The sequence below is a fragment of the Bombus affinis genome, chromosome 2, assembly GCF_024516045.1.
Source record: "Bombus affinis isolate iyBomAffi1 chromosome 2, iyBomAffi1.2, whole genome shotgun sequence".
NCBI classification, from domain to species: domain Eukaryota; kingdom Metazoa; phylum Arthropoda; class Insecta; order Hymenoptera; family Apidae; genus Bombus; species Bombus affinis.
This window is the reverse complement of record NC_066345.1, coordinates 12,184,911-12,197,374: the sequence shown is the minus strand read 5'-3', so window position 1 is coordinate 12,197,374 and position 12,464 is coordinate 12,184,911. Positions and strand designations below refer to the sequence as shown.

General features: G+C 27.6%; 4 protein-coding genes across 7 annotated transcripts; 2 read left to right on the top strand and 2 right to left on the bottom strand.

Moving 5' to 3' along the window:
• The first annotated feature begins 30 nt into the window (after window positions 1-30).
• LOC126925164 (uncharacterized) lies at window positions 31-1,002 on the top strand. Its single transcript, XM_050740482.1, has 2 exons — window positions 31-286; window positions 454-1,002. The coding sequence occupies exons 1-2, from the start codon at window positions 263-265 to the stop codon at window positions 829-831; spliced, it is 402 nt and encodes a 133-aa protein (XP_050596439.1). The 5' UTR covers window positions 31-262; the 3' UTR covers window positions 832-1,002.
• On the bottom strand, window positions 824-2,511 carry LOC126925063 (arginase, hepatic). The gene is made up of 7 exons (XM_050740236.1): window positions 2,353-2,511; window positions 2,211-2,283; window positions 1,921-2,126; window positions 1,686-1,849; window positions 1,488-1,603; window positions 1,298-1,420; window positions 824-1,235 (listed from the first exon to the last, which is right to left on the bottom strand). The coding sequence occupies exons 1-7, from the start codon at window positions 2,449-2,451 to the stop codon at window positions 1,000-1,002; spliced, it is 1,017 nt and encodes a 338-aa protein (XP_050596193.1). The 5' UTR covers window positions 2,452-2,511; the 3' UTR covers window positions 824-999.
• Window positions 2,512-2,648: 137 nt separating this feature from the next.
• Window positions 2,649-5,709, bottom strand: LOC126925025 (fumarate hydratase, mitochondrial-like). Of its 3 annotated transcripts, XM_050740168.1 has the most exons (8): window positions 5,470-5,611; window positions 5,064-5,213; window positions 4,512-4,646; window positions 4,226-4,426; window positions 3,872-4,154; window positions 3,535-3,797; window positions 3,074-3,463; window positions 2,649-2,997 (listed from the first exon to the last, which is right to left on the bottom strand). In XM_050740168.1, exons 2-8 carry the CDS (start codon window positions 5,064-5,066, stop codon window positions 2,869-2,871), a joined length of 1,404 nt encoding a protein of 467 aa, XP_050596125.1. In that variant the 5' UTR covers window positions 5,067-5,213; window positions 5,470-5,611; the 3' UTR covers window positions 2,649-2,868. The 3 variants fall into 3 exon arrangements, with proteins under 3 accessions (XP_050596125.1, XP_050596109.1, XP_050596119.1); XM_050740152.1 differs by lacking the exon at window positions 5,064-5,213 and having other exon boundaries at window positions 5,470-5,709; XM_050740162.1 differs by lacking the exons at window positions 5,064-5,213; window positions 5,470-5,611 and adding an exon at window positions 4,724-4,866.
• Window positions 5,710-5,794: 85 nt separating this feature from the next.
• Window positions 5,795-12,332, top strand: LOC126925051 (acyl-CoA:lysophosphatidylglycerol acyltransferase 1-like). Of its 2 annotated transcripts, XM_050740227.1 has the most exons (7): window positions 5,795-6,431; window positions 6,504-6,689; window positions 7,575-7,792; window positions 7,877-8,091; window positions 8,174-8,447; window positions 8,549-8,700; window positions 8,779-12,332. In XM_050740227.1, exons 2-7 carry the CDS (start codon window positions 6,655-6,657, stop codon window positions 9,013-9,015), a joined length of 1,131 nt encoding a protein of 376 aa, XP_050596184.1. In that variant the 5' UTR covers window positions 5,795-6,431; window positions 6,504-6,654; the 3' UTR covers window positions 9,016-12,332. The 2 variants fall into 2 exon arrangements, with proteins under 2 accessions (XP_050596184.1, XP_050596176.1); XM_050740219.1 differs by having other exon boundaries at window positions 5,795-6,689.
• The last annotated feature ends 132 nt before the right edge of the window (window positions 12,333-12,464 follow it).

Below are 12,464 nucleotides of genomic sequence, written 5' to 3'. Positions count from 1 at the left end.
TATAGGTATAGCTTATATAATGTATATATATATATTTAGAATTTATTAATAACATGTAATAGGATTTAATTTCATTATTAACAGTTTCTGTTTCGTTATTATATATTGTACCTATATATTGTAATAGCAATTTATACTTATCGATAATGGGATAATGTAAGTAAAAACATAATTGAATGTTGAACACGGAAAAGTTACGGTGTTTGTAAGGTTACTCCAAACGTATCCGTAGGAAAATATTTCCTTGCAAATTGATTAAAAGATGATGATTACAAGACGATTTAAGGTATGTATTTAATACATGTGATAAATCAGTATTGTGATTACTTACATACATTATTATTTAAGAGATTTGCTTCTTATTTCTTTGCATAAAACCTAACCTACAAATTGTATAAAATAAAAGAAACAATTTGTAAATACAATAAAATTATTTTTCCATTTTATATCTAGATACCTCCGCTTCAAACTTTATCAACAATAGCCCTTTTTGGAAGTATTATTGTTACAGCTACAGGACTTATTTTACGATATGATTTAGAAAAAAAAATTCGGCGAACAATAACTTATAAAAAAGCATTGGAATTATTTTATGGTCATAAGGAAACCATTAAACATTTAGGAGAACCTATAAAGGAAGGAAGAATAACACTTCCAGAGTATAAAGCTGATAATATTAAAAGATTAAGTATTAATGTAAAGGGAGCTAACACTACAGGAAAATTATATTTTGAATATCAAGTTCAACCGGATGAAAGTACTGAAATAAAGAAGGTAGAAATTAAATTTAATGATATTGCTGACAAGATGTTTGTGATTCATGAAAATTAGTGTATATAATAATGAAATATATTGTATTCTTTTGTTTCTCCCTTATATTTTTATGGTACTGTTTAAAAGTATACAAAAGTTTGTTATTATATAAGCTTCAAAGGAGGATTGACATGATAACTTGATTGTCTTTAACATTATAATATCATCAATAAAGATGATTATAATTTATCTAAACGTTTGTAATGGCATATCTGTAACACCCTTTGGAACTTTAAGACCTCTTCTGGTATAACCAAATCCAGCTTGAATAATGTGTATAGCAGCTTCAACAGTTAATTGAATATCATGTTGATTACCAATGAAAGGATTTACTTCTACAAGATCAACTGCATTTAGTCTTTTAGTTCTGTATAATATTTCCATTAAGTGAACAGCTTCTCTGAGTGACAATCCACCACGTACTAAAACAAATGAACTGTAAGAATTAGGATAAAAATTATTTAAACGAAAGCAGATAATTTACCAGGAGTTCCTGTACATGGTGCTTCTAATGGGTCTAAAGAATCAATATCAAAACTAACATGTAATGATTTTGATTCATTAGGATCTATTTTATTTAGTGCCATGTAAACAACATCATGAATACCTGGACAAAGATATCATTTAATAATTGATTTGTTAATATTTTGGTCAGCTTAAATATATAATATTACCATATCTTTCAACATCTTCCATACCAAAAGCAGTAATACCAAATTTTTCAATAACTAGTCTTTCATAACGATCAACAGATCTTAATCCAATATAAGCTACATTTCTAATTGATAACCTGTAAATAATTATAACATATTTAATATATTATCTTATCTATTTTGTTTTGGTAATATTATTGTAATATAATTACAAATTACATTGGCTGTTGCCAATCCATTCCTGGTAGATGTGGCCAGTAATCAGCTAATTCAGAAGTTAATAATGCTACAGGCATTCCATGAACATTTCCACTTTCGCTAGTTTTATTTGTATTTAAATCTGCATGAGCATCAACCCATATAACAGCTATATTTTCTTTTTCCTTTAATGTTATAAAGTATAATATACAATGTGGAAAGAAAAAACTGTAATTTTTAAAGAAGTAAATTATACCTTAACATGACCATCTATAGTTCCAATTCCTACACTATGATCACCACCAATAGTCAATACTCGTCGATCATCTTTCAAAATTTCTTGAACTTTCTCAGATAAATAACTTGTACAGCCAGCAACATCACCCAAGTGTGACATGTTATTTACTCCATCTACATTTTTTGCTTTATATGAAATATCACCATAATCTTTCACATCTAACCCTTTTTTAATGTAAGGAGTTATAAAAATTAGATTTTTAGTTTTTAAAACTGTTTGAAATCAATGAAATATGTAATAATAACTACCTAATGATTTTAATTCTCGCACTAATCCAGCTGTTCTAATTGCCTCTGGACCATGTGCTACACCTTCCTTATGCTATATTTATAATTGCTGTATATTATTACTTTATATATTATGTTACTATATTACCATGTACTATAATACCTGTCCTTTATCAAATGGCACCCCAATTATTCCAACTTTGCCATAATTGCGATTTCCAAGTCTGGTAATAACACTTTGTATTTTCTTTAATATATTCATTTTGTATATATGCTGTTTTAATGTAGAATTTAATAAGCTAAAGTAACTGTTTATTGACCTATGCCCTCAGACTGTTGTAATACATATCTGTTGTAATATAGATAACACATGAGATTTACAGCACAAATTATAACATAGTTGTGCAAGAACAGAACTTAAAAAAAACTTAAAAAGTTTATTAAATTGAGGATTACTACTTGTCGTAATATTTCGCATTTATTATGTGTAACATTTCTTATAAATGATTTATTATATAAATTATTATTAGATATGTATAATTAATACGCAATAAAAATATTTTTAATATTTGATAATAATAGTACTTATATCACAATTTACAACACGTAAACAAAAAATTTATTCAACAGCTTACAATTAAAAAATTTTTATTCCTAACTTCTTTCTGTGTGGTAAAATTTATTTGGGACCAATCATATTTTCGGGCTTCACCCATTGATCAAATTGTTCTGCAGTTATGCCATTCTTCAATGCTGATTCTTTTAACGTGAGATTTTCTGCATGGGCTTGCTTGGCAATTTTAGCAGCCTGAAAAATATAACTTTTATATTATATTTGAAGATTGTAATAAACCAGTCTTCTTTTAATTAAAAAATTCTAATACCTTATCATAACCAATATGTGGATTTAAAGCAGTAACAAGCATTAAACTTTCATTCAAAAGTTTACTGATACGATCTACATTCGGTTTAATACCAACGACGCAGTTCTTTGTAAATGAGGCACAGGCATCACCTAATAGTCTTGCAGATCTTAATGTATTTGCGACTATCATAGGTTTAAATACATTAAGCTCAAAATGGCCATTACTTCCACCAATAGATACAGCAACTTGATTACCCATGACTTGGCAACAAACCATAGTCATTGCTTCGCATTGTGTTGGATTAACTTTACCAGGCATAATAGAACTTCCTGGCTCATTTTCAGGAAGAGATAATTCCCCTAAACCGCAACGAGGTCCACTTCCCAAAAATCGAATATCATTAGCTATCTAAATAGAAATTTTATATAACGTAAAATAACAAATATAGATTTTTTTAATCGAATATTCCTTAAACATACCTTCATAAGCGAAACTGCCACTGTATTCAGCGCGCCATGCACTTCTACCATAGTATCTTTAGTCGCTAAAGCTTCAAATTTATTAGGAGCAGTTACAAATGGTAATCCAGTAATTTCTGCAATCTTTGCTGCTGATTTTTCCGCAAAACCTTTTGGTGCATTTAATCCTGTTCCTACTGCAGTACCACCAAGTGCTAACTCATATAATCTTGGAAGAGTATCTTTTACCCTTTTAATGCCATTACAAACTTGTGCTGCATAACCTGTATTACAATTATTTGCTTTTATAAAAATAGTTTAATACATATATTTTAATCCTGAATATTTTAACCCCAACCTGAAAATTCTTGTCCTAGTGTTAAGGGCACAGCATCTTGAGTATGAGTTCTACCAATTTTTATAATATCTTTCCATGCATTAGCCTTTTCTTCTAATGCTGCATGTAATTTTTCCAAACCAGGAAGTAATACCCTGTTAATTTCCAAAGCAACTGCTATGTGCATAGCAGTAGGAAATGTATCATTGCTACTTTGAGATTTATTTACATGATCATTTGGATGGACAGGATCCTTTGATCCAAGTTTACCACCAAGTAATTCAATTGCACGATTTGAAATTACCTAAATAAAATTAATAAACTAGTTACAAATCTACCCAATTATACTTAAATTATTTAATAATGCGTTAATACCTCATTGGTGTTCATATTGCTTTGCGTACCAGAACCTGTTTGCCAAATTACCAGTGGAAAATGATCATTATAAAGATCTCCACATATAACATCATCTGCAGCTTTACTAATAGCATCTGCTATTTTTGCATCCATTCCATATTCTTTATTTACTAGAGCAGCAGCTTTCTTTAATATACCCATTGCGACAATAACCCCATACTAAAGAAATATTCAAAATATAAACTAAGAATGTTATATGCATTAAAACTTCCTTTCTCTATATTAAATAATTAGATTTCCTTACAGGCATTCGTTCAAAACTATCACCAATTGGAAAGTTCATTTTTGACCGCATTGTTTGTGCTCCATAATATTTGTCAGCAGGAACCTTTAGTTCACCAAAAGTATCCCTTTCAATTCGAAATTCACCACTTGACTCCTGAAATTACAACATTAAGAATTTATTACAATACTAATGATGAAATTTGTTTATAAAAATAATTTGTGCTCATATACCATATTGAAAAGGTAAATTATATAATAGAACTGAATGAATATAGCTTCAAAATGAGTACTATAGCAGTTTGAACAGAGGAAATTGAAGGTCAGTCAGATGAAGCCAGTTATAAAACCATGTATGTGATAATATGTATGTAGATATGTACTCAGATAGGTTTTTATGCTTGTACAATATTAAATTAAAAAAAAGAGAACACAACACAAAAGAATTATATACATAATTATGTAATATAAAAATGAAATATATAAATATAGCATCTTCCATTATATAAACATAAGGATTTAATACATCACGTTTAATTAATATTTTCTATAAAATAAAAAATTTGTATCATACCATCTAGTTTCATAAAATTCATTCCACAATCTCTATTTTCACTGAAAAAGTTCCTGTTTTCGTTTTCGTTTAGAGATGATTAATCCGATTAAATGTCAGACGTGTTCAATTGTTATATTACAAATGACATCGCAACATCTCAAAAATATGCTAAAAAAATTATTTATAACAAGGCAGTACATTTTTTGTTTATAATATTCTGTAAAACTATTTCAAGAACTGGTTCTTTAATGATTATGTAAAAATAGTGCACGAACCAATTTAAAGATTTTAAGCGAGAATAGTAGAAAAGAGTAAATTACGAGAAAGGATAAATAAAATAATTTAGCTATAAATTTAAGAAAGCGTTATTAAGAAATAATACATTTTTAAGTCATAAGATTTATTTTATATGACATAGTAGTACCTTTTTATTGCCTTTAGAAACTACCGATGTATACAATGACAGCCTTAATGTTAAAAAAGCCGAAGATTTCTTTAATTCCAATAATCCATGATTGATAAGTGAACATTTCAATAAACTTAATGTCATTTTAATAATTTTTAACGTCTAGTTCTTTCAACAATCGTTCCAAAAGTTAAAAAGGATGAAAAGAATAAGTAAAAACGACTGAAAACGGCACAAGAGTAAAAGCTCTGAAAGAAGTGTGCACTAATGAGTAGCTTGAAAACTAAGCACAAAATATGCTATAGTTAGATAGATTCTAAGCCAAGTGAAGTGAGCTAAGTGAAGATATCAATTTTATTGCAGTTGCAAACATACAGTCGAAATATTGTGCGCAAACAAATAAGACCGTGATTGGTTTATTTAGTACATTAACTGATTTTAATTAATTCAATATTATTATGAATAAAAATGTATTCTGTTAGACTGCAATAAGATTATTTGGTGTTTGTGAAGTGTTATTCTTATAAAAACTGTGTTAGATGTATTTTAATAGAAACATGTAAAAGAAGTAATCGAAAAGTTTACATGTTGGTATTTGAAATTTCTGATTGGTGAGCTACCATCCTGGTTTCCAAAAACATGAACTTTCAAACATACCATATAAACGTACCCATGAAATTCTTTTCCTTTTGAATTGTTCTACTTTCAATTACGAATACAATGTCGACCAATTAATAATATGTTAATTATCGGCGAAATTATGTAGTATTTTTACCAACTTATTAACTTTCGTCGCCATTGTATTTATGTTATATGTGCGTGGTGGTATTGCGTGTAGTTGAAGTAACAAAATTATGGTGTATTTTTGAAAAAACGTCATCTAAATAGTAGTCGATAACAAACCGATAAATTTGTGTAACACGGTCTTATCATACTAGTCGTGTGTCAATTGGAACTGGGAATTTCTAGTGACATCGAGAGTAATTATTCAATGATTAAACGAAGCGGTTAACACGCTTATTGAATTTTAACAACTTTAGCAAAATTTTAAGATTTACGTCTCATGTAAACAGCACGAGAATCTTTACATGTCATCCTGCTTAATGATCCTTATTATGTAATTTATGCAAAAGGGAATGCTATGCACAAAAAATTGTGGTTAAAACTTCGTCGAGCTTGCATTACAAGTTGTGTCTTTCGAAAATGACTGACTTTTCTTCCTTTTCTACTTTTACGAGGTAAGTTAAAAACGTGTTTTATCAAATGCAACATGTGCCGTTCCCATCTTCTATGTAAATAAACAAAAGTTTCTTACTACAATTACAAGTTATTTTACGAACAACATGTCTTCCACCTTTTAATTTGATAAAAAATACGTTTTTTATCCTTAACCTAGAATGTCACGAGTACCGGGCTTCTTATTCTCAAGTAATCTCTAAAATAATTTGAAATCATTGTAGCATTTTAGCATAATCAGTTGTATTCTTTAATTTCTTGTAATATATGTTTAAAATTTATTTGGCTAAGATATGAAACTCGATTTTGGTATATAATCATTGCACATAACCGATCATTAATATTAGATTAACTTATATTTATTTTTCAATTAAAATCCTGGAAAAAAGCTTAATTTTAAGTTTAGAAAGTGTAATGTGCTTTGGAGAAGCAATTTCTAAAGTTAAAAAGTTTTGTATGATATTTATTGGTTTTATTTAAGATGTTGTTTAAGTTGTGAGTTAAAGTGTGGTTTAAGTATAATTATCTAAAGTAAATGTTTTCAAAAGTTAATTATTGTAATCAAGGAACAAAATATCAATAAGAGTCTTACAAACAAAAATAATATTATTTTTTTTTGCAAAGTTATATGATGAAATTTGATACTAGTGTGACAAATATTATTGCACACAAAGAATGTTTTTGTATATTTATTGGATGCAAATTAACCTTTATGTGAAGGAATCACATTATTTTATTAAATTATAGTTTAGCCATATTGTTATGAAAGATATAAACAATAGTCTTATAAGCCCTCAAAAGTTTAATAAAAGAAATAGAAATAAATATTTGAGTATTTAAGAATTATTTTTATGACTATAAATTTTAGTGTATTTATGAATTTGCAGGGTAATCAATAAAGTATTAAATTTTGTAAAATGTACTATTAGAACCAGTTTTGTGATACTCAACAATATTTATTGTATACCAACATATGTAGTATGGATGACATTATTGTTCCCTGTAAAAGTTTATCAACCACAAGTATATTGGAGAATCGAAGGATTATTTTTCCATTGGTTATTAGCAATGGTATCTACGTGGACTTGGTCTGCAGGTTATGATAGTGAGTATACAAATAATTTATATATTTAATTAAAATAGCAATATTAAAATAATACTGAAATAACAAATAACATGTAATTTATAGTAATAGAACAAGGTGACGATATACAAGAAATTATTAGTGAAAGAACATTAGTAATAGCAAATCATCAAAGTACTGGTGATGTTCCTATACTCATGACAACATTTAATGCTAAGCCAAATGTATTACCTAATCTAATGTGGATTATGGATAGGATTTTTAAATTTACTAACTTTGGTATAGTTTCTATTTTACACCAGGACTTCTTCATTGTATCTGTAAGTGACTATAGATTTGTTAGTTTATTAATAACATCTTAAGTAACTGGGTTACTTTATTTTTGATGATATTTTGTGTTAGGGTCGAAAACAAAGGGAAGGGAGTTTAAAAAAGCTAGAAAAGCATTTAAAAGAAACATATATTCCATTGAACAGAAAATGGATGGTTCTCTTCCCAGAAGGAGGTTTTTTATGTAAAAGACGAGAGACATCACAAAAATATGCTAAAAAGAATAATTTGCCAATTCTTGAAAATGTAACGTTACCGCGGGTAGGAGCAATGCAAACTATATTTGATACGATTGGTCCATCACAAGAAAATAATACAGCAGAACAACAATTGAACAGTAGGCCAAGTAAATAATTTTATAGAAACTGTAGTTTAACTTAAGTTCTTGTTTAATTACAATATGTTAAGTAATAATATGTATTGCTAATCTGTATAAACTTTTTATAGATATGACGGCAGCTAAACCACAAATCAATTGGATTCTAGATATAACGATAGCATATCCTCAAGGTAAACCACTTGACTTACCAACAATTATTACTGGTTCACGACCACCATGTGAAACAGTATTATTTTACCGAGTTTTTCCTAGCTCAGTGGTAAGTTTTTTAAACATATGTAGATCGTCACTCGTTCATATTTTCCATGAGAATACTTTATTACATCATTGATTTTAGGTCCCACGAGAACCCGAATTATTGTCTAAATGGTTATATGATAGATGGGTTGAAAAAGAATCACTTTTGGAAAACTTTTACAAGTATGGATCATTTCTTGGCACTCAAGCACCTGTCAATGAAGGTTCTAAAATCCATCAGGATCCATTGAGATTCCTAGTCCTTCATTTATTTTTTATAACATCTAGTTATATACATTATAATATGTTTACGTATGTACTATCTTGCTTCTGGTAAAGCGTTTTATACTATACAAGAAATTACGTTCAAATATGTAAGTAAAATTAAATTGTAGTAAAGTAAAAATATTCCTGCCTCAAATATTATTCTTGATGTTGACTAACAAAACTAACGGATGTATGGATTGTCAATTTCAAATGAATGTTTATAATCTAATTATGCCATAGGTAGTGAATTGCAAGTACCCGTTTCGTTACCATTCAGATTTAATCGTCATTATTTGCCTATTTTTTGGTGGTACGAATATAATTTCAAGTATGCTTCATATTACAATAAGTTATCAACAACTTTATGGAGGACTGGGATCTCCAAAAATATTAATTTGAGACACTTATTTGCTGCTATTTTTTCATATTGACTTCACAACAATAACTTACAGTTCGCGGTATAGTATAAAACGCTTATATTTGGTAAACAAAATTAATAATAACATTTCGTTAATAAGTTTATTTTACTTGGATAACTAGTAATTCAAGATAATATCAGTCTATCTTATTAAGTATCGACGCTTAAATTTCTGGATATATAAAGCTTCATAATATTTTGCATGAAATACTATTACGTTTTAAAAACGTAAGTTTTTTTTTATAATAAATTCACGATAAAATTACACTTCAATATTCATATTACTTATATAAAAGAATAATTTAATGTTTGTTGATTCAATTACAATATCTAATGCTACTAGTTGCATGATAGTTTTAAAACATTCTCTATTGATATAAATGTTATCTTTTTATTTGTTCATTTATTATAAATTGCAAAAATGTATCTATATTTGATTATTTGTCTGGAGGACTTGGCAGCATTTCAGGCGATTTTCATAGTATCCTGCACGTATGTTTTGTAATACGATATCTTAAATATTATCTTGAAATGGAATTGCGAAATGTAATAGTAAATTATTACTGCTGTTTTGAAGCAGTGATAGTAAATACCATTTCAAAGAATATCCATTTATTTGTGATACATAATAAGAAAAAAGTATTTTTCAATGCGAAGTCAATCATATAAACATAATTTTTTAAATTACGTACTAGAAAACTTATATAAGTTCATAATTCTATGAAGAAGTAGATGTGAAATTTGACGTAAATTGTTTTGAAACTTGGCAGAAATAAAAATAAAATAATATCTTTGGAAATCTGTCAAAATAATTAAGGTGTGTACTTTATTGTTAAACTTCAACCAATAATAACACTGTTCCGTGAAAGAAGACGATACGTCAGCCGTGCCTTGTTCCTACGGACAAACCTCAGTGTTAATTGTATATACGCATATGCAAATCTCATGCATAATTTTCATAGTCAAACCAACGCCTACAATTAGTTCTTAAGATATTCATATTACATCACCTTATAAAGGAGGAACTCATATTTGCATGTATGTAGAAATAATAGAGTTATTAAAGACAGGTTTTCAATGCTGCCTAATTGGTTATTGTAAAATAAACGTATAGTCCAAATCGAAAGCAATTTCTAGACTGATGGATCAAAGAAGTAATTAGCCAATGCACACATGAAATAAATATTCCTTGACATGGAATAGCTGTAGTAGTTAAATTTTGGTTATGATTATTATTAATGGGTAATTTTTAAAATGTAACAAATTTAATAAGATCAATGTTGATATCAACTGATAGACGTAGATATTATTTATGTATAAAAGATTAAGTTTTTATAATATACGATTACGCGTATTAAAACACGGAAATCTTGAATACATAAATTTATATGAAAGAACACTGTGTTATTAAAATATATTATTATTCCTGACATCTTTTGCATTTGATTGCATTTAATATAAAATATATAGACACAAACTATCTTCAAGTATCTTACAGGCAGTATCATGATAGGAAAAAATGATCAAATCAAAAGAATTTAGATTTGCGAATTCACTGATTTCTTGTATCCTATTTATGTCATAAACGCATTTTTACTTGATAAGATGATAAAACACTGTTATTGTTTTATTTAAGAGAATACTTTAAACCATGATGAAATCTCTAGTCTTGGTAGCAAATTTTAGAAACGATAAAACGAGGTTCTGAATATGTCACCAATTGTACTATAAGGGATTATTAAATTTATGAAAATAATTTATGTTTTTGCATTACGAAAACTGCAGTACGTCGTTTAAAGTTACTCAATTAAAAGAAATAAAATTAACTATATTGCTAATAAAAAAAAAAGGTTACAAAATATACATTAAGATTCTGCTAATACTTAATTGTAATGTAAAAATAGCATAAATAAGTTCTTATTTATGTTTAAGAATATAGAAAGGAAACAAAACAAAATGTAACATAATGCTAATTGCATAATAACGTATTTACTCCATTATAAGGGCCAATATTTTCGAGATATTTAGCCACATTAGATTTAAAATAAAACATATAGTACAATAAAAATTAAAATGTCAAGATTCATTAATAATACAAAATGCTGTAATTAAAAACAATGTTGTATTTATTACAAAATATATTTATAACTCTATGGTTATTACATTAAGCATTTATTTCTGTGCTGTGTGTGAATTACAAAGCATATTGTTGAAACCTATCACATTTTATACAGCGCACTCTCTAACAAAATATCAGTATAGAGAAGAAAACTAAATAATGAAAAAGTGGTTGTGTTTGCTTGTGCTTTAATTTCTTTACTCTTAGTGCTTTCATAAAAGTATTTCTAAAAGAGACATTTATATGTATTATATTTCAAACAAAGTTTTGTTATTATTACAATATCAAAGCGTGTTTTACATATTATTACCTTATATTCTTTTTTAAAGATATATATAAGTGGCATTTAAGATTTGTAATGTTATAGATAAAATAAAAATATCGAAGTTCAAGACTTTACATATATACTGATATTTGCAACATTAGTGTCCTGTATGAAAGGTGTTTAGAAGCTTTGATTTTATACTTGTACATTGCATACGGTTTTTTAAAAAGTATAAACATATAGCTAAAAAAGTGTTTAACTATTTTTTCAGAAGAAAGTCATTGTAACAATGAATTTTTAATATCCGCGAAGGAGATGTGTAACGCTCAAAAAATGATAGGTCATTTCTGTGCAATGCACGTGGCAAACATATTACACTTCATATTTGTATCATAAAAATGTTTACACAATTTGCCGTGTTTTTGACTGCATCTTAGGTATGACTGCATATTGATATTCATAAATATTATATAAAAACAAATGTAAAAAAGATGTAACTTAGCGTAAGTCCCCGAAATTTTACAAGAAAATACCTTGCTTGTATTCTTTTCTTATAAGAACTTTAATAAAATTGTTTTTAAATTACGTATAAAACTTTTCTTGCATAATTTAATTTGTTATTATATTATTATTCATTAATTTATTTTTCCTTTGATACGTTTTTTAATGAATCATGCGTACTGAAGTAGAATGAAATTTTGAAATTCCACAATGTGG